We start from the raw sequence: 19,315 nt of genomic DNA on the forward strand, positions 1-19,315 counted from the left end.
TTCATTGTCTGAGTGGAGTTTGAACGTTCTTCCTGTGTCAAAGAAGAACAAAGAAAATTACAGCACAGGAACAGGCCCTTCGGCCCTCCAAGCCTGTACCGACCACGCTGCGCGACTTAACTAAAACCCCCTGCCCTTCTGGGGACCATATCCCCCTATTCCCGTCCTATTCATGTACTTGTCAAGACGCCCCTTAAAAGTCACTACCGTGTCTGTGTGGGTTTCCTCCGGGTGCTTCGGTTTCCTCCCACAGTCCAAAGATTGTGCATTAGGTTGATTGGCCGTGCTAAAATTGCCCTTCAGAGTCAGGAGAAAATACCAGTGCTTATGGGAATAGGACCTGGGTGGGATTGCAGTCGGTACAGACCCAATGGGCCAAATGGCCTCCTTCTGTATTGTAGGGATTCTATGAAATTCTGTTCTATGAGATACTTCATTAGCTGCAAAGCTAACGAGATAGGTGATGGTGTAGTGTCGTGGACACTATGTTCTGGGAATCACGGCTGATGATGAAATTTGAATTAAAAGTCTACTAGAATCATAGAAACCCTACAGTGCAGAAGGAGGCCATTTGGCCCATTGAGTCTACACTGACAACAATCCCGCCCCAGGCCCTATTCCCACAACCCCACATATTTACCCGCTAATCCATCTAACCTACACATCCCAGAACACTAAAGGTCAATTTAGCATGGCCAATCAACCTAACCCGCACATCTTAGCGGGAAACCGGAGCACCCAGAGGGGAACGTGCAGACTCCACACAGACAGTGACCCAAGCCGGGAATCGAACCCAGGTCCCTGGCGCTGTGAGGCAGCAGAGCTAACCACCGCGTCGCTCATTATGACCATGAAACCATTGCTGATTGTCGGGAAAACAGCGCCTGCTTCACTAACGTCATTGAGAGAGAAGGAAATCTGCCATCTTTACCTGGTCTGGCCTGTTTCTATACCCTCGCTATGACTGTAACACTACATTCTGCACCCTCTCCTTTCCTTCTCCCCTGTGCATTCGATGAATGAAATGCTTTGTCTGTATAGCGTGCAAGAAACAATACTTTTCACTGTATACTAATTCATGTGACAATAATAATTCAAATCAAATCAAATATGTGACTCCAAATCCACAACTAGATGGTTGACACTTAATTGCCCTCAGGGATGGGCAATAAATGCTGGTCCAGACAGTGACTCCCACATCCCATAAACAAATGAATAAAAATTCTACCTTGTTGTAGCATCAGATCTGCTGTCACGCAGCTGCACAGTGGCACAGTGGTTAGCACTGCTGCCTTATAGCACCAGAGATCCGGGTTCAATTCCTAGCTTGGGTCATTGTCTGGGTAGAGTCTGCACATTCTCCCCGGGTCTGCGTGGGTTTGCTCTGGGTACTCCGGTTTCCACCCACAGTCCAAAGACTTGCTGATTAGGTGCATTGGTCATGACCCTCAGTGTATCCGAACAGGCGCCGGAGTGTGGCGACTAGGGGATTTTCACAGTAACGTCATTGCAGTGTTAATGTAAGCCTACTTGTGACGCTAATAAATAAAATTAATAAATAAATAATTCTCAACGTCCAGCCCAAATCATTGGATGAGAGGGGGTCACTAAACAGGTCACTGGAAAATACACAAATAAATATCTGTTCACTCCTATTGAACATTCCCCATCATCTTATCTTTAACACCACTCAACAACTCAATTGCTGAGACAACAACTTTATTATTGAGTTTATATATTACTGTCACATTAACACTGCATTGAAGTTACTGTGAAAATCCCCTAGCCGTCACACTCCAGCACCTGCTTGGGTACACTGAGGGAAAATTTAGTATGGCCAGTACATCTAACCAGCACGTTTTTCGGGCTGTAGGAGGAAATTGGATCACCTGGAGGAAACCCACGCAGACACGGGGAGGACATGCAAACTCCACACAGTCAGTGACCCAAGCTGGGAATCGAACCCGGGCCCCTGATGCTACAAGGCAGCAGTGCTAACCACTGTGCCATCTTACTGCCCTCAAAATCTTCCCAAAATGCTTCGTGGAATCATAAAGAGATTTGTGACGAACTTGCTGAGGTATTAACGATCATGGCCCAAGCGTTCTAGAACGGGACTTCCATTGAAGAGGTGGAGAGAGCAGAATGCCACACCCCTGCTTCAAAAATGGGAAAGGGACTAACTAATTAACTGTAACTCCTGGCTTCAATTCTTGTGAGGTGGTTGTAGAGAGTTGTTTTTCAAACTGGAGGCCTGTGACCAGGGGTGTGCCTCAGGGATCAGTGCTGGGTCCACTGTTATTTGTCATTTATATTAATGATTTGGATGAGAATATAGGAGGCATGGTTAGTAAGTTTGCAAATGACGCCAAGGTTGGTGGCATAGTGGACAGTGAAGAAAGTTACCTTCAATTGCAACGAGATCTTGATCAATTGGGCCAGTGGGCTGACGAATGGCAGATGGAGTTTAATTTAGACAAATGTGAGGTGATGCATTTTGGTAGATTGAACCAGGGCAGGACTTACTCAGTTAATGGTAGGACGTTGGGGAGAGTTACAGAACAAAGAGATCTAGGGGTACATGTTCATAGCTCCTTGAAAGTGGAGTCATATGGGGACAGGATGGTGAAGAAGGCATTCAGCATGCTTGGTTTTATCAAACAGAACATTGAACACAGGAGGCGGAATGTCTTGTTGAAGTTGGTAAGGCCATACTTGGAATACTGTGTACAGTTCTGATGACCCTATTATAGAAAGGATATTATTAAACTAGAGAGAGTGCAGAAAAGATTTACTGCGATGCTACCAGGACTTGATGGATTGAGTTATAAAGAGGGGCTGGATAGATTGGGACTTTTTTCTCTGGAGCGTAGGAGGCTGAGGGGTGACCTTATAGAAGTCTATAAAATATTGAGGGCATAGATCAGCTAGATAGTCAATTTCTTTTCCCAAAAGTGGGGGAATCTAAAACCAGATGTATAAGTTTAAGGTGAGAGGGGAGAGATACAGAAGTGTCTAGAGGAGCAATTTTTTCACACAGAGGGTGGTGAGTGTCTGGAACAAGCTGCCAGAGGTAGTAGTAGAGGCGGGTACAATTTTATCTTTTAAAAAGTATTTAGACAGTTACATGGGTAAGATGGGTATAGAGGGATATGGGCCAAATGCGGGCAATTGGGATTGGCTTAGGGGTTTTAATAAAAAGGGTGACATGGACAAGTTGGGCCGAAGGGCCTGTTTCCATTCTGTAAACCTCTGTGACTCTATCTATGACTCTCTGAGTGTTTTACAGAGTCATGGGGCAGGATTTTACAGTCTCGAAACTGTAAAGTCCCACCCGAGGCCAGTGGACCGAGCCATCCTCTGCCCCTCGCCCCGTACAATTCACTTGGTGGCAGAATTCCAGCCATGGAATCGTTTACAGCAGAGAAAGAGGCCATTCAGCCCATACCTGTGGGTCTTTCTTACAGGTTTTATTTGGAAGTGTAAATACATCAACTCCAATACATTGACCAGTCAGACCTGGCAGTATCGTTACAAAGAGGAAAAGAGCTAACATTTCGGGTCAACACTCTTTCATCAGTTGTGATGGAAGGTGGTGGATCTGAAACATTCATTCTCTTTCTCTCTCCACGGATGCTGCCAGACCTGCTGAGTTTAGAACATAGAACATAGAACATAGAACACTACAGCACAAACAGGCCCTTCGGCCCACAAGTTGCGCCGACCACATCACCTACCAACCTACAGACCTATCTATAACCCTCAATCTCATTAAACCCCATATACTCATCCAGAAGTCTTTTAAAAGACCCCAGCGAGTTCGCCTCCACCACCACTGACGGCAGCCGATTCCATTCACTCACCACCCTCTGAGTGAAAAACTTACCCCTAACATCACTTCTGAACCTCCCTCCCCGCACCTTAAATCTGTGTCCTCTCGTAGCGACCATTTCAAACCGGGGAAATAGCCTCTGAGAGTCCACCCTATCTATTCCTCTCAACATTTTGTAAACTTCTATCAGGTCGCCTCTCAACCTTCGTCTCTCCAGGGAAAAGAGTCCCAGCTCCCTCAACCTAACTTCATAAGGCATGCCTCCCAGTCCAGGCAACATCCTTGTAAATCTCCTCTGCACCCTTTCAATAGCTTCTACATCTTTCCTATAGTGAGGCGACCAGAACTGCGCACAATACTCCAAATGAGGCCTGACAAGGGTCTTATAAAGTTCCAGCATTACCTCCCGACTCCTAAACTCAATCCCTCGATTAATGAAGGCCAGTACACCATACGCCTTCTTGACCACCTCCTCCACCTGCGAGGCCGATTTAAGAGTCCTGTGGACCCGGACCCCAAGATCCTTCTGCTCCTCAACACTACTCAGACTTCTGCCCTTAATAGTGTACTCGTTCATCCCGTTGGTTCTGCCAAAATGGACGACAACACATTTATCCGCGTTGAAGTCCATCTGCCACTTCTCCGCCCAGTCCTGCATCCTATCTATGTCCTGCTGCAACTTTTGCCATCCTTCCAGATCATCCACAACACCACCGACCTTCGTGTCATCAGCGAACTTACTTACCCATCCCTCCACTTCCTCATCCAGGTCATTTATGAAAATGACAAACAACAAGGGTCCCAGAACAGATCCTTGAGGCACTCCGCTGGTGACTGACCTCCATTCAGAAAAAGCCCCATCCACAACCACTCTCTGCCTTCTGCAGGCAAGCCAGTTCTGGATCCACAAGGCCAAAGGCCCTTGGATCCCATGCCCTCTCACCTTCTCAAGAAGTCTTGCATGGGGGACCTTATCAAACGCCTTGCTGAAGTCCATGTACACTACGTCCACGGCACTTCCTTCGTCAATGTGTTCAGTCACATTATCGAAGAACTCAACTAGGCTTGTAAGGCACGACCTGCCCTTGACAAATCCATGCTGACTATTCCTGATCATGTCAAACCTCTCCAAATGTTCGTAAATCTTGTCCCTCAGAAGCCTCTCCATCAGCTTACCAACCACTGAGGTCAGACTCACCGGTCGGTAATTTCCCGGGCTATCTCTGTTCCCTTTCTTAAAAATAGGAACTACATCCGCAATCCTCCAATCCTCTGGAACCTCTCCCGTCTCCATTGACGACGCAAAGATCATCGCCAGGGGCTCTGCAATCTCTTCCCTCGCCTCCCACAGTATCCTGGGGTACATCCCATCTGGTCCCGGCGACTTATCTACCTTGATAGAATTCAAAAGTTCCAACACATCCTCCTCCTTAATATTCACGTACTCAATCCTTTCCATCTGCTGCAAATCCATAACAAAATCTCCCAGATCGGCTTCCACCGTGAATACTGAGGCGAAGTACTCGTTAAGCACCTCCGCCATTTCTTCTGGTTCCACACAAACCTTTCCCCCCTCACCTTTTATCGGTCCTATCCCTTCTCTTCTTATCCTTTTACCTTTCACATATTTATAGAAGGCCTTGGGATTCTCCTTAATCTTACCCGCCAAGGTCTTCTCATGACCCCTTCTGGCTCTCCTAATTTCCCTTTTAAGTTCCCTCCTACAGTCCTTATACTCCTCAAGATCTTTAACATCTCCTAATTCCCTGAACCTCTTGTACACCTTCCTTTTCTTCCTGACTAGGTTCAACACATCCTTTGTGCACCACGGTTCCCTCGACCCACCAAACCCCCCTCGTCTCATCGGAACGTTGTCATTCAGAGCTCTAGACACACATTCCTTGAATATCCGCCACCTTCCTTCGGTACTTTTCCCTAAGAACGCCTCCTTCCAGTTTATTTGTCCAAGTAACTTCCTGACTTCTTCGTATCTCCCCTTACCCCAGACAAACACCTTCCTAGCCTGCCTGATCCTATCTCGTTCCAACGCAATTGTGAAGGAGATAGAATTATGGTCACCATATCCAAGATGCTCTCCTACCGAAAGATCCATCACCTGCCCTGGTTCATTCGCCAGTACCAGGTCAAGTACAGCCTCTCCCCTCGTAGGCTTGTCCACATACTGCGTCAGGAAACCCTCCTGAACACACCTAACAAACTCCTCCCCATCCAAACCCCTTACCCTAGGGATATTCCAGTCGATGTTTGGGAAATTGAAGTCTCCCATCACGACAACTCTGTTATTAAAACATCTCTTTATCCAGCACTTTTTGTTTTTGTTTCAGATTTCCAGTATTTTGCTTCAATACTCATCCATATACGCGCATTAATTTCCTGAAAGGATTCTATTCCATTGTTCAAATCCAACCTTCCCTTTGCAAGTCTGACCTTCACTTTGCAAATCTATGTTAGAATCATACAATGCAGAAGAGGCCCTTCAGCCCATCGAGTCCACACCGACACATTAGAAACACTTGAACTCCCATTTACCAGCACTTGGCCAATAGCCCCGAATGTTATGTTGTGCCGAGAGCTCATACTTTTTAAAGGATATGAGGCATCCCGCCTCTTCCGCCCTCCCAGGCAGTGCATTTGAAACCGTCACCACCCTCTGGGTAAAAAAGGTGTTTCCTCACATTCCCCCGAAATAAACCTCCTGCCCCTCACCTTGAACCAACGTCCCTTCGAGACTGACCTTTCAACTAAGGGAAACAGCTACTCCTTATCCACTCTGCCCACGTCCCTCATAATCTTACCCACGACACAGGAAGAGTTGGCACACATGTTGACCATCCCTGATCAATGTGTATCTTTCTATGGTGCTCGCTAATGTCAGCTCCGATGTGGGTTTTGTCTGCATAGCGCACAAGAAACAATACTTTTCACTATATGTTAATACATATGATCAATCAAATCAAATTCCAAGCTGTTATTCCAGTCCAAAGACAAAGACCACCAAACACAATAAATTGATTTATCTTCTACCCTTCATAAAGTATTCTCCATCTTCTATTCCTTTGGCACAGTTGCCGGATTTTGTACACAACTCTCTGCAGTAAGATTATGAGCCCACATTGAGACAGCTTCTGTCTCAATGCCAATCATTGCCCACTGACCAACAATTGTTACCACAATTTTGTGTTTAGCATTAATTGTTCTGTTATAATCTCACCCTCCCCCATTCTCTCTCAGCCCGTTATTCACCCTCCTTTCTAATATAATCCTTTAATTAGTATTGCTAATCATATTAACATGCTTTTATTCTCTGTTATACATCTCTTTGTGATCCACTCTTTCTTGGCATGGAGTCATAGAGTTTTATAGCACATGGTGGCACGATGGTTAGCACTGCTGCCTCACAGCGCCAGGGACCCAAGTTCAATTCCTGCCTTGAGTCGCTGTCTGTGTGGAGTTTGCACATTCTCCCTGTGTCTGTGTGGGTTTCCTCCGGGTGCCCCAGTTTCCTCCCACAGTCCAAAGGTGCTTATGTTATGTTGATTGCCCATGTTCAATTAGGGTAAATAGATGCGGTTACGGGAATAAGGCCTGGGTTGTACTGAGCTCTGCACAGTCCCAATGGGTCAATTGGCCTCCCTCTGTATTGTAGGGATTCTACTCTATGAGAAGGAGGCCCTTCAGCCCATCATGGCTGTGCTAGCAATCAAGCACCTATCTATTCTCATCCAATTTTTCAGGACTTGGTCCATAGCCACGTACACTATGAGGTTTTAAGTGCTCATCTAAACACTTCTTAAATGTTGTGAGGGTTCTGTCTCTCCTACCCTTTCAGGCAGTGAGTTCCAGGTTCCCACCACCCTCTGGGCGAAAATGTTTTCCTTCAAATCTCCTCTAAATCTCCCGCCCTTCACTTTAAATCTATGTCCCCTGTTATTGGCCTCTCAACTGAGGGGAAAAGCTTCCTCCTATCTATCCTATCTCTGTCCCTCACAATTTTGTATAGCTCAGTCAGGTCCTCACTCAGTTTCTCTGCTCTAAGGAGAAAATCCCCAGCCTAACCGGCCTCTCTTCATAGCTGGAACTCTCCAGTGTTCCTTTTGCTTTCAATATGCTTATAAAACAATCTCACTTAATCCTGTCACTGTCAAATCACAGCTTTAGATTGGGTAGTACTCAAGGCCGAGGTCATATGGCATGTTAGCATTGCCCCGACTTCTGGACCAGAAGCCCTGGGTTAATGACCCACTCCAGGACCCCACGTCCATGGAAGGTCAAACACAGTCAAACAGTTTGATTATCAGCCTGTAAATCCTTCCAAATACATGGTAAGAGTGCAAGAGCTTCCTGGTCAACCATACTGCAGAAGGTCATAAGATATAGGAGCAGAAGTAGGTCATTCGGCCCATTGAGTCCGCTCCGCCATTCGATCATGGTTGTTACGCTCCTCATCCCCATTTTCCTGCCTTCTCCCCATACCCCTTCAACCCATTACCAATTAAATATCTGTCTAACTCCTCCTTAAATTTACTCACTGTTCCAGCACCCACTGCACTTTGGGGTAGTGAATTCCACAGATTCGTAACCCTTTGGGAGAAGTAGTTTCTCCTCAACTCTGTTTTAAATTTGCTCCCTCTTATCTTAAGACCTCTCATCCCAGAATGCCCCACAAGAGGAAGTATCCGCTCCACGTCTACTTTATCCATACTTTTTACCATCTCGTATCCCTCAATTTGATCTCCCCTCATTCTTCTTAATTCCAGAGAGTATTGGCCTAAACTGTTCAATCTCTCTTCAAACGACAAACCCCTCATCTCTGGAATCAATCTAGTGAAGCTCCTCTGAACTGCCTCCATTGTCACTACATCTTTCCTCCAATAAAGGGACCAAAACTGAGCACAATACCCCAGGTGCGGTCTCACCAATGCCTTGCATAGTTGCAACGTGGCAAACCAGTTTGAGAAGCATAACCATGAACCAATCCAATTGAAGACCATTGGTTATCAATGCCCCCTTAGGGCATGGCACCTGAAGAATTGATGGCAGAATGTTACAATGCCGTCTCTTATCTCTGCTAATCATGGAAGAATCAATGAATCATAGAATCCCTACAAAAGGAGGCTATTCGGCCCATTGAGCTTACACCAACAGTAATCCCACCCGAGACTTATTGCTGTAACTCTATGTATTTACCCTGCAAATCCCCCTGAGACTAAGGAGCAATTTAGCATGGCCAATCCACCTAACCTGCGGGTCTTTGGACAATGTGAGGAAACCGGACCACCTGGAGGAAACCCATGTAGACACAGGGAGAACGGACAAACTCCACACAGACGGTGACCCGAGGCTGGAATCTCTCTTCCTATTTCTGTGCTTTTCGCATTGCTCCCGGCTTACTTCGATTTAACTGGCCTTGGTTCATTTTTGGTTTCGCTGAACCTCATTTATTCCTCAACCTCAAACTTAGCTGGGGCGCTTTGACTAATTGGTGATTTTTAATGAAGACCTGGCGCAGGAATGATGGGTCAAATGGCCTCCTGCTGTGCTCTGAGATTCAGTCGTTCCTTTGATGTATCCCTGGTCGGCCTTGATCAGGTTGTTAGACTGTCCACTTCGAATAGGGATATTCCCAATTGGTGATTAGCAGTTCAATCTGTCAGTGCCTCGCTCCAATTAATGAGTTTTATCAGTTTAAAATGTACCATGTATTAAGTATTTCCTTCTGTATCTATTTCAGCTACATTAAGCTAATTATGCTGTGGTCACTGGAGCCGAAACATTATCGTTCTTTCAAGCTTTACTCTTCATTATTCAGAACAAAGACCAATAATCCATGCGATTGGTACCTTACTGCCTTACACACTCCTGAATGTATCCAATTAATCCCTCTCCATTCTGACCACTGTTTATTTTAGCCTCACTGGACCCCATAGTTAAAGTGCCCTATTCTGACAGCTGTATTGCTTTGACAGGTTGAAGACTGCTAGACAAACACAGGTCAAGCTCTATCTCGCTTGCTTTCCATTCTCCTAACACCCAGACAACGCATTGATGGAGCTGTTAACTAATGGCCGCAATTATTCTCCATCGATTAGTTTAAGACAGGCATGAGGGGAGAAAGGTGCCAGTGCCAGAGGGCTTTTGAAACCATGGGAACCGTGTATTTTGTATCAGAGCACTCATAGACTCATCCAGCGCAGAAGAGGCCCTTCGGCCCATTGGGTCTGCATCGACACATTAGAAACACTTGAACTGCCACCTAATCCCCTTTACCAGCACTTGGCCCACAGCCCTGAATGTTATGATGGGCCAAGTGCTCATCCAGGTACTTTTTAAAGGACGTGAGGCATTCCGCCTCCACCACCCTCCCAGGCAGCGCATTCCAGACACTCACCACCCTCTGGGTAAAAAAGCTTTTCCTTAAACCCCCTAAACCTCCTGCCCCTCACTTTGACTCAATGTCCCCTCATGACTGACCCTTCAACGAAGGGAATCAACTGCTCCTTATCCACTCTGTCTGTACCCCTCAATCTTGAACACCTCGATCAGGTGGCCCCTCAGTCTTCTCTGCGCCAACAAAAACAACTCAAGTCTACCCAACGTCTCTTCATAACTTAAGTGTTCCATCCCAGGCAGCATCCTGGTGAACCTCCTCTGCATCCCCCTCCAGTACAATCACATCCTTCTGATAATGCGATGACCAGAACTACCCACAGTACTCTAGCTGTGGCCTCACCAGAGTTCTATACAACTCCAACATGAATTCCCTGCTTTTGTAACCTATGCCTCGATTGATAAAGGCAAGTGTCCCATATACCTGTTTCACCACCCTACTAACATGCTCTTCTGCCTTCGGAGATCTGTGGACAAACACACCAAGCTTCCTTTGTTCCTCAGAACTTCCTAGTGTCCTACCATTCATTGAACACTTTCTTGTCAAATCACTCCTTCCAAAATGTATCACCTCACACTTTTCGGGGTTAAATTCCACCTGCCACTTATCTGCCCATTTGACCATTCCGTCTATATCTTGTAGCCCAAGTCACTCCACTTCACTGTTAACCCCCTGTCCGATCTTTGTGTCATCTGCAAACTTACAAAACCTAACCCCCCACATTGTCATCAATGTCATTTAGGGAATGTCATCCTGGTGTGGAGGGCATTAGCTATGAGGAGAGGTTGGAGAAACTTGGTTTGTTCTCACTGGAGCGACGGAGGTTGAGGGGAGACTCTGATAAAAGTCTACAAGATTATGAGGGGCGTGGACAGAGTGGATAGTCAGAAGCTTTTTCCCAGGGTGGAAGAATCAATTACTAGGGGGCGCAGGTTTAAGGTGCGAGGGGTAAGGTTTAAAAGAGGTGTACGAGGCAGACTGTTTACACAGAGAGTAGTGGGTGCCTGGAACTCGTTGCCGGGAGAGGTAGTGAAAGCAGATACGGGAGTGACTTTTAAGGGGCATCTTGACAAGTATATGAATAGGATGGGAATAGAGGGATATGGTCCCCGGAAGGGTGGAGGGGTTTAGTTGAGTCGGGCAGCATGATCGATGCAGGCTTGGAGGGCTGAAGGGCCTGTTCCTGTGCTGTAATTTTCTTTGTTCTTTGTCATTGATATAAATGACTAATAATAAGGGATCCAGCATGGATCTCTGCGGCACGCCACTGGACAGCTAGCTTCCAATTACTAAAGCAGCCCACTCTCTCACTGCTAAAATTGAGCCAATTTTAGAACATAGAACATAGAACACTACAGCACAAACAGGCCCTTCGGCCCACGAGTTGCGCCGATCACATCAACACCTACCAACCTACAGACCTATCTATAACCCCCAATCCCATTAAACCCCATATTCTCATCCAGAAGTCTTTTAAAAGACCCCAGCGAGTTCGCCTCCACCACCACTGACGGCAGCCGATTCCATTCACTCACCACCCCCTGAGTGAAAAACTTACCCCTAACATCACTTCTGTACTTTCCTCCCCGCACCTTCAATCTGTGTCGTCTCGTAGCAACCATTTCAACCCGGGGAAATAGCCTCTGAGAGTCCACCCTATCTATTCCTCTCAACATTTTATAAACTTCTATCAGGTCGCCTCTCAACCTTCGTCTCTCCAGGGAAAAGAGTCCCAGCTCCCTCAACCTAACTTCATAAGGCATGCCTCCCAGTCCAGGCAACATCCTTGTAAATCTCCTCTGTACCCTTTCAATAGCTTCTACGTCCTTCCTACAGTGAGGCGACCAGAACTGCGCACAATACTCTAAATGAGGCCTGACAAGGGTCTTATAAAGTTGCAGCATTACCTCCCGACTCCTAAACTCAATCCCTCGATTTTGAATCCACTTTATCAAATTACCCTGTATCCCATCTGAATTTACCTTCTTTACATGTGGGATCTTGTCAAAGGCTTCACTGAAATCTATATAAACTACATCAACTGCACTATCCTCATCTGCACACCTCCTCAAAAAATTCAATCAAATTTGTTAGGCATGATCTCCTGCTGATGAAGCCATGCTGACTATCCCTGATCAAGTTTTGTCTGTCCAACTGGAGATAGATGCCCTCCTTCAGGTGTTTCTCTAATAGTTTGCCTACCATGACGTGAGACTCACTGGTCTGTAGTTCCCTGGCTTACCGCTACAACCCTTCTTAAATAGCAGAGCCACATTAGCTGTTTTCCATTCCTGTGGCACCTCTCCCGTAGCCACAGAGGAATGGAAAATTTGGGTCAGAGCCTCTGCAATCTCCTCCCTTGCCTCCCACAGCAACCTAGGACACAATTACAAAGAACAAAACAGCACAGGGACAGGCCCTTCGGCCCTCCAAGCCTGCACCAATCATGTGTTCCTAACTAGACCATCTGTTTGTATCCCAGAACTCATCTGGACCTGAAGATTTATCCACTTTTAAGGTTGCCAACGGCTCCAGTATCTTGTCCTTCCCTATGTCAATTTGCTCAAGAACCTCACAACCTCTCTCCCTGAATTCCATACCATTGTCCTCATTCTCTTGGGTATCCTGTACCCCAAATGTTACACTCGTCCAATTTCCATTTGAGTAGAACATATATAACTGCTTCCATCTTCTCCTAAGGATTCTGCCCCAGAAATAGACCAATCACTGAAATATTAGTGGGGGGGGGGCACTTAACAGCCCACAAGGGATGGTAAGAGGATCTGAGTGGGGGAGAAAATTAGCAAATATGCAAAACCTGGCCCCAACCTGCCTCATTTCCATTAAACCACAGCATGTTTGTGGAACATTCCAGTAACCCGTTCTGGAGAGAGGTCTATGATTATGATACACTATCAATACACTGATCCGGATATCTTTGGCAGGGGTTTGAATTTATCATTTTTTGAATGGCTTCCCTGGGACTGGGATGAGATTGGGAGCTGAAGGGAGATTGGAGCAGCTGGATCACATGTAGAAGTGTTTGTTTTTTGCAGCACTGCTTGTGGGTCAAGAGGCACAGAAATGCTCCCCCCATCTCCACCCAATCCACAGCCCAAACAAATGTGAACTTACAAACATACATACCCACACACAAATTAGGAGCAGGAGTAGGCCACTCAGCCACTCACAAGAGCATAAGAACTAGGAGCAGGAGTAGGCCATCTGGCCCCTCAAGCCTGCTCCGCCATTCAATAAGATCATGGCTGATCTTTTTGTGGACTCAGCTCCACTTACCCGCCCACTCACCATAACCCTTAATTCCTTTACTGTTCAAAAATTTATCTATCCTTGCCTTAAAAACATTCGATGAAGTTGGCTCAACTGTTTCACTGGGCACTACTCTGCCTTCAATAAGATCATTGCCTATCTGATTGTAACATCAACCTCACATTCCCACCTACTCCCCATAATCCATCACATCCCCTTGTTCATCTAGAATCTATCCACCTCTGTCTTAAAAATATTCATATTATTAAACTGGAGGGAGCGCAGAAGAGATTTACAAGGATGTTGCCCGAGCTGAAGGGACTGAGTTACTGGGAAAGATTGAATAGGCTTTTTTCTTTGGAGCATAGGAGATTGAGGGGTGACCTTATAGAGGTGTATAAGATTAAGAGGCATGGATAGGGTCAGTCTTTTTCCCAGGGTTGGGCAATCGAGAACTAGAGAGCACAGGTTTAAGTTAAGAGGGGAAAGAACCATACTAAATTGCTCCTTATTGTCCAAAGATGTGTAGGTTAGGGAATTGGCCATATTAAGTTGCCCCTCAATGTCTAAAGATGTCTATGTTAGTGGGTTTGTCCATGCTAAATTGCCCCTTAGTGCAACTTTTTTACACAGGGGCAACTTTTTTACACAGACGGTGGTACATATGTGGAATGAGCTGCCAGAAGAAGTGGTTGAGAGAGAGACATCGAAAACATTTAAAAGGCATTTGGACAGAAACATGGATAAGAAAGGTTTAGAGGGATATGGGCCAAATGCAGGCAAATGTAGTTGCTTTGATGGGCATTTTGGTTAGCATGGGCCAGTTTGGGCCGAAGGGCCTGTCTCCATGCCATAGATTCTTTGATTCTATAATAACCCTGCTTCCACTGCCTTTTGAGGAGAAGAGTTCCAAAGACTCGCCACCCTCTGTAAGAAAAAAATTCTTCTTATCTTAATATCCTTCACTGTATACATTTGACAATAATAAATCAAATCAAATCAAATCAAATGGGCGACCTCTGATTGCAAACAGTCATCCCCGGTTCTAGATTCTCTGACAAGAGAAAACATCCTCTCCGCATTCACCCTGTCAATACCCCTCAGGATCATAAAGATGTCAATCAAAAATCTTTTGCCTGAAGTGACCAACCTCCTCCCACAAACACTGCAACAGTCTCAGTACCTCCTCCTTGTCCCACGACCAGACCCACCGTGCTCCACCGCCCATCCTCCAATCCACGATGTTATCAGTTAGCAGGAAGCCTCTGTGAAAAACAGGGTTTTAAAAATGACAATGCAATCCTGACATTAAATATGGCAGCAATCAGAGAGTTTTGGATGTTTTTCCACATGCACCCAGTCCTTCCCCATCTCCCCATAGAATCCCTACAGTGCAGATGGAGGCCATTTGGCCCATCATGTCTGCACTAACTCTTCAGAAGAGCATCTTACACAGGCCCAACCCCATAATCCCACGTATTTATCATGCTAATCCCTCTAACCTACACTAAGGAGCAATTTAACATGGCCAATCCCTCTAACCTAGACATCTTTGGACACTAAGGGGCAATTTAGCATAGCCAATCCCTCTAACCTACACATCTTTGGACACTAAGGGACAATTTAGCATGGCCAATCCACATAACCTACACATCTTTGGACACTAAGGGACAATTCAGCATGGTCAATCCCCCGATCCTACACATCTTTAGACACTAAGGGGCAATTTAGTATGGACAATCCACCTAACCTGCACATTTTTTGAATGTGGGCAGAAACCGAAGGAAACCCACCCCGACACGGGGAGAATGTGCAGAGTCCACACAGACAATCTGGAATTGGACTGTGCATCTAGGCTATTGTTTCTGAAGACATTTATTGCATTTATCCCTTTTCAGACACTGGCTGTATTCTCTAGGTCTCCTGAATGGTCTACATTTCTCTTCCTTCATTTTCCCTTCTCTATTAGGCAGTCTACAATATGGCAAGGCCATTATTCTGCCTCAGTTATATCCAGAGCAGCCCGGGTGTGAGCTCCACCTTTAACAGCAACTGTTCTGATTCTACAATTCAGCAATGGGGGAGACAAATATACAGGCAGGAGTCGAGGTGCCACACTTACCGAGTGTCTCTCTCAACAGTGCTGCCTAATAGTTGAAGAATGAATGAGATTACAATATAATTGCCTGACATCACAAACAAAATACTCTTTGAGTACAGCTTGAGATTTATGAACAGCAAAGAGGAAGAAATATTTTCAATTGCACATTCAGACAGATACCAGAAGCAAAGATAATGCTGGAAATATCAGCGTCTGATGTAGAAAACAATGAGGTAACACTGCATTGCACACCAAAGTTCTGATGCCAGAATTGTCTGTTTTTATTTCAGATTTTCACTTCTACGCCTGGTCACGTACAAATTACCGATTTGAATCTGAAGAGGCAACCTCACAAATACTCGGATATCCAACAATGACCGATATATAAAAAAAAATCCACGTTTTTCTGGTGATTAAAAAATATATTTTAACGCTGTGACAGTTCCAGGCATGTGTTTTTTTTTGAATGGAGAAGGAGGAAAGATAAATATTACAACTGCAAAAAAATACATTGGCACAAGGAAGTGTCAGAACCTCAGGATAGGTAGGATTTAACTCTCTCAGGACCTGGTGGGTTTGATTATATACAAAAATCAAACCATCATATATAATCAAACTAACCCATAAGCATATGTATACAATATGTATGCTTGTGTGCATTTATATACTATATATTCACCAATGTCATACTGCTTTCTCGACGTAGGACCATAGGAATTAGGAGCAGAGGGAGGCAAACTCAGCTCTTCCAGCCTGCTCCACCATTCAACCAGATCGTGGCTGCTCTCTCCCTGGTTTCGAATCCACCTCCCCCTGCCATTCCCCATATCCTTTTATCCCTTTTTTTAAAATTAGAAATATGTCTATCTCCCTCTTGAAATCATTCAATGATTCAGACTCCACCACGCTACAGGGCAGCAATTCACCTCCCTCCGCGAGAAGCAGTTCCTCCCCATCTCCAGTTTTAAATCCACCGTCTCTCAACATATACCTGTGGCCTCTTGTTCTAGATTGCCCCATTAGAGGAAACATATGGTTTACGTTTCACTTTATCAATCCCTTTTCACATATCGTATACCTCGATCAGATCCCCTCTCATCTGTCTGAACTCCAGCGAGTACAAACCCAAACTGTTTAATCTCTCCTCACACGTCAACCCCTTTATCCCCGGAATCAATCCGGTGAACCTCCCCTGAACTGCCTTCAGTGCTACCACACACAGATATTAAAATATACCGCGCGTCATGCACACATATACTATATATAATATAGATCGATAGAATCCCTACATGCGGCTCATCGAGTCTGCTCCGACAACAATCCTGCCCCGTCCCTATCCCCGCGCACTCGCCCCGCTAATTCCCCTCTGACAGTAACAGGCAACTTAGCATGACCAACCCACCTAACCTGCACACCTTTGGAGTGTGTGTGGAAACCGGAGCACCCATTTTCTCCCCGTACAAATTCCTCAGATACCCGAGACTGGTATCGAACCTGGGTCCTTGGGCATTAGTGCCAAGCACTGTGCCACCCACCCCCAGCATGCCACTGTGCCACCCTATATATATATGCATACCATAAATAGCACATATATATCGAATATCATGTAGATATTACACATACGCATTTTGCCTACACTCATACACCACACTGTACGGATTATACACACACACACACACACACTCAGGCTCAATCTCCTTGGAATAAAAGAGAGACGGGGCAGCAGTTTAATGGGTGGTGGTGAATTAAAAGCCCCTTCTTCTGGCTCTGCAGAGGACTTTGTGGAAAGCTCGCCTGAAGTCCTGGTTGAAGATGGTGTAGATGACAGGGTTGAGGGAACTGTTACAGTATCCGATCCAGAAGAAGAACTTGAAGAGGGTCTCGGGAATCTCGCACACCTCCCGGCAGATGCCGTACAGGCTGTAGCTGAAGAAGAAAGGGGACCAGCAGAGGACAAAGACCCCCATCACCACGGCCAGCACGAAGGTGAAGCGTTTCTCCCGGGCCTGGGAGGCTTTGCTCTTGGACATCCTGCTGCCCCTCCGCTTCCTGCGGCTGGAGAACAGGTCCAGGGAGCGGCTGCTGGAGCGGGACATGCGGCTACTGGAGCGCTGGCTGAAGGGCTCCTTCTTCCCCCCTTCCCCCTCCTCCTGCTGCCCTTCCTGCCTCCTGGGGGGCAGCCTGGGGGGCAAGCGGGAGCCCCCCTCCTTCCTGCGCCCCTTGCCCTCCGAGGTGGAGCTCTCCTCCACCTCCAGCTCGTCCAGTGGTTGCCCTCCGGGGCTGGGGGCGCAGTGGCCGTTCTGCCCGTCGCCCCTGATGGAGGTGGCCCGGCTGGGGCCTTCCTCGGTCTGGGACGAGCCCTCCGGGCCGTTCCTCTTCACCGACATGCTCCGGGTCCTCTTCTTGGCCACCTGGTAGATCCGGATGTAGACCAAGATCATGATGAGGCAGGGGGCAAAGAAGGAGCCGAAGCAGGACAGGAGGATGTACCAGGTGTCATCATTGATCCTACAGACTGGGTACACCTCATCCTCAATGCCTCTGTCCATGGAAATCAAAGGGGGGAAGGAGATAACTGCAGAGATGAGCCAGACAATGACAATGGCACACTTAATTCTCTTGGGGGTCCTTTTGAGGTTGTACTCCACTGCCTTGATGATGGACCAGTACCTGTCCAGGCTGATGGCACACAGATGCACAATGGAAGAGGTACAGAACAGGACGTCCAAAGCCAGGTAGATGTCACACCACACTGTCCCGAAATACCAATAGCCCATCAACTCATTGGCCAGGGAGAAAGGGATGACCAGCGTGGCCACCAGGATGTCAGCGCTGGCCAGGGACACCAAGAACAGGTTCTGGGGGGGCCTCAGGGCTCTGCTTGTGAACACGGCGATGATCACCAGAATGTTGCCCCCAATGGTGAAAAGGATGAGGAATCCCACCAGCAGGGAGAGGACCAGCACGGCTCCCAGGGAGTACTGACCCACACTGGCAGGGGGCTCAGGGGACAGGTACTGGGAGAGGTTGAATCCAGTGCTGTTCTCCATCCTCACAGCCCAGTCCCAGTCTCTTCATCGGATCCACACACAGGTGAGTAGACACAGCAATTCACTCCTCTCCTTTTGCTGCTCTTTGTGTCCCCTCCAAACCATCCCAAATTGGCCATTGGGGTATCTCCCTCTCCTTCCCCTTGTTGGTGGAGTGGAATCTCTGCCACATTCAAGCCCAGTGATCCCTCGGTGCCAGCTGGGTGCTGGGCTGGAAAGGCATTGCCAACCTGCTCCTTTTCATCTCAGTGTGGGGTGCTGATGGGGGGGGGGCGGGTGAGATTGTGGGAGGGCAAATCTCACCCACTTCCCCCTCCCCAAAATTCCAGCTGCAGCCCGGTCCAGTCTCTGCCCGTCCTACAGCCCCTTCCGCCCCTCCAGACAGAGCCTCCCTCCGCCTCCCTCTCTCTCTGTCCCTGCAAGCTCCCTGTTTGGGAGATGCGAGACCAGGCAAACTCTCCCGCAGGTTGTCCCAAGCAGCTGGAGCAGGGATCCCTCCCCCTTGTCCTTACCATTGGCCCAGAGCACTCTCCAATCCCGTCTGCCTCCCTCCTTACACCTCCTTACTATTGGCTCAGAAAGCCTATCCATCTATCCCTCCTTGACCAATAGTAATTATCTCCTACTCCCTGCCCTCCCTCTCTCTCTGTAAT

At 46.9% G+C, this 19,315-nt stretch overlaps 1 protein-coding gene across 1 annotated transcript; it reads right to left on the reverse strand.

Annotated features, from left to right (window-relative positions):
- Nucleotides 1-17,357: 17,357 nt before the first annotated feature.
- Nucleotides 17,358-19,011, reverse strand: adra2c (adrenoceptor alpha 2C). The gene has a single exon (XM_080189759.1). It carries the CDS (start codon nt 18,660-18,662, stop codon nt 17,358-17,360), a length of 1,305 nt encoding a protein of 434 aa, XP_080045885.1. The 5' UTR covers nt 18,663-19,011.
- Between the last annotated feature and the right edge of the window lie 304 nt (nt 19,012-19,315).

Source organism: Carcharhinus amblyrhynchos, chromosome 5 (assembly GCF_965287045.1).
Source record: "Carcharhinus amblyrhynchos chromosome 5, sCarAmb.v2.hapA, whole genome shotgun sequence".
Lineage (NCBI taxonomy): Eukaryota > Metazoa > Chordata > Chondrichthyes > Carcharhiniformes > Carcharhinidae > Carcharhinus > Carcharhinus amblyrhynchos.

What these genes read in the sequence shown, in the direction of transcription:
- adra2c (XM_080189759.1), bottom strand. Translation starts at nt 18,662, where the DNA reads ATGGAGAACAGCACTGGATTCAACCTCTCCCAGTACCTGTCCCCTGAG.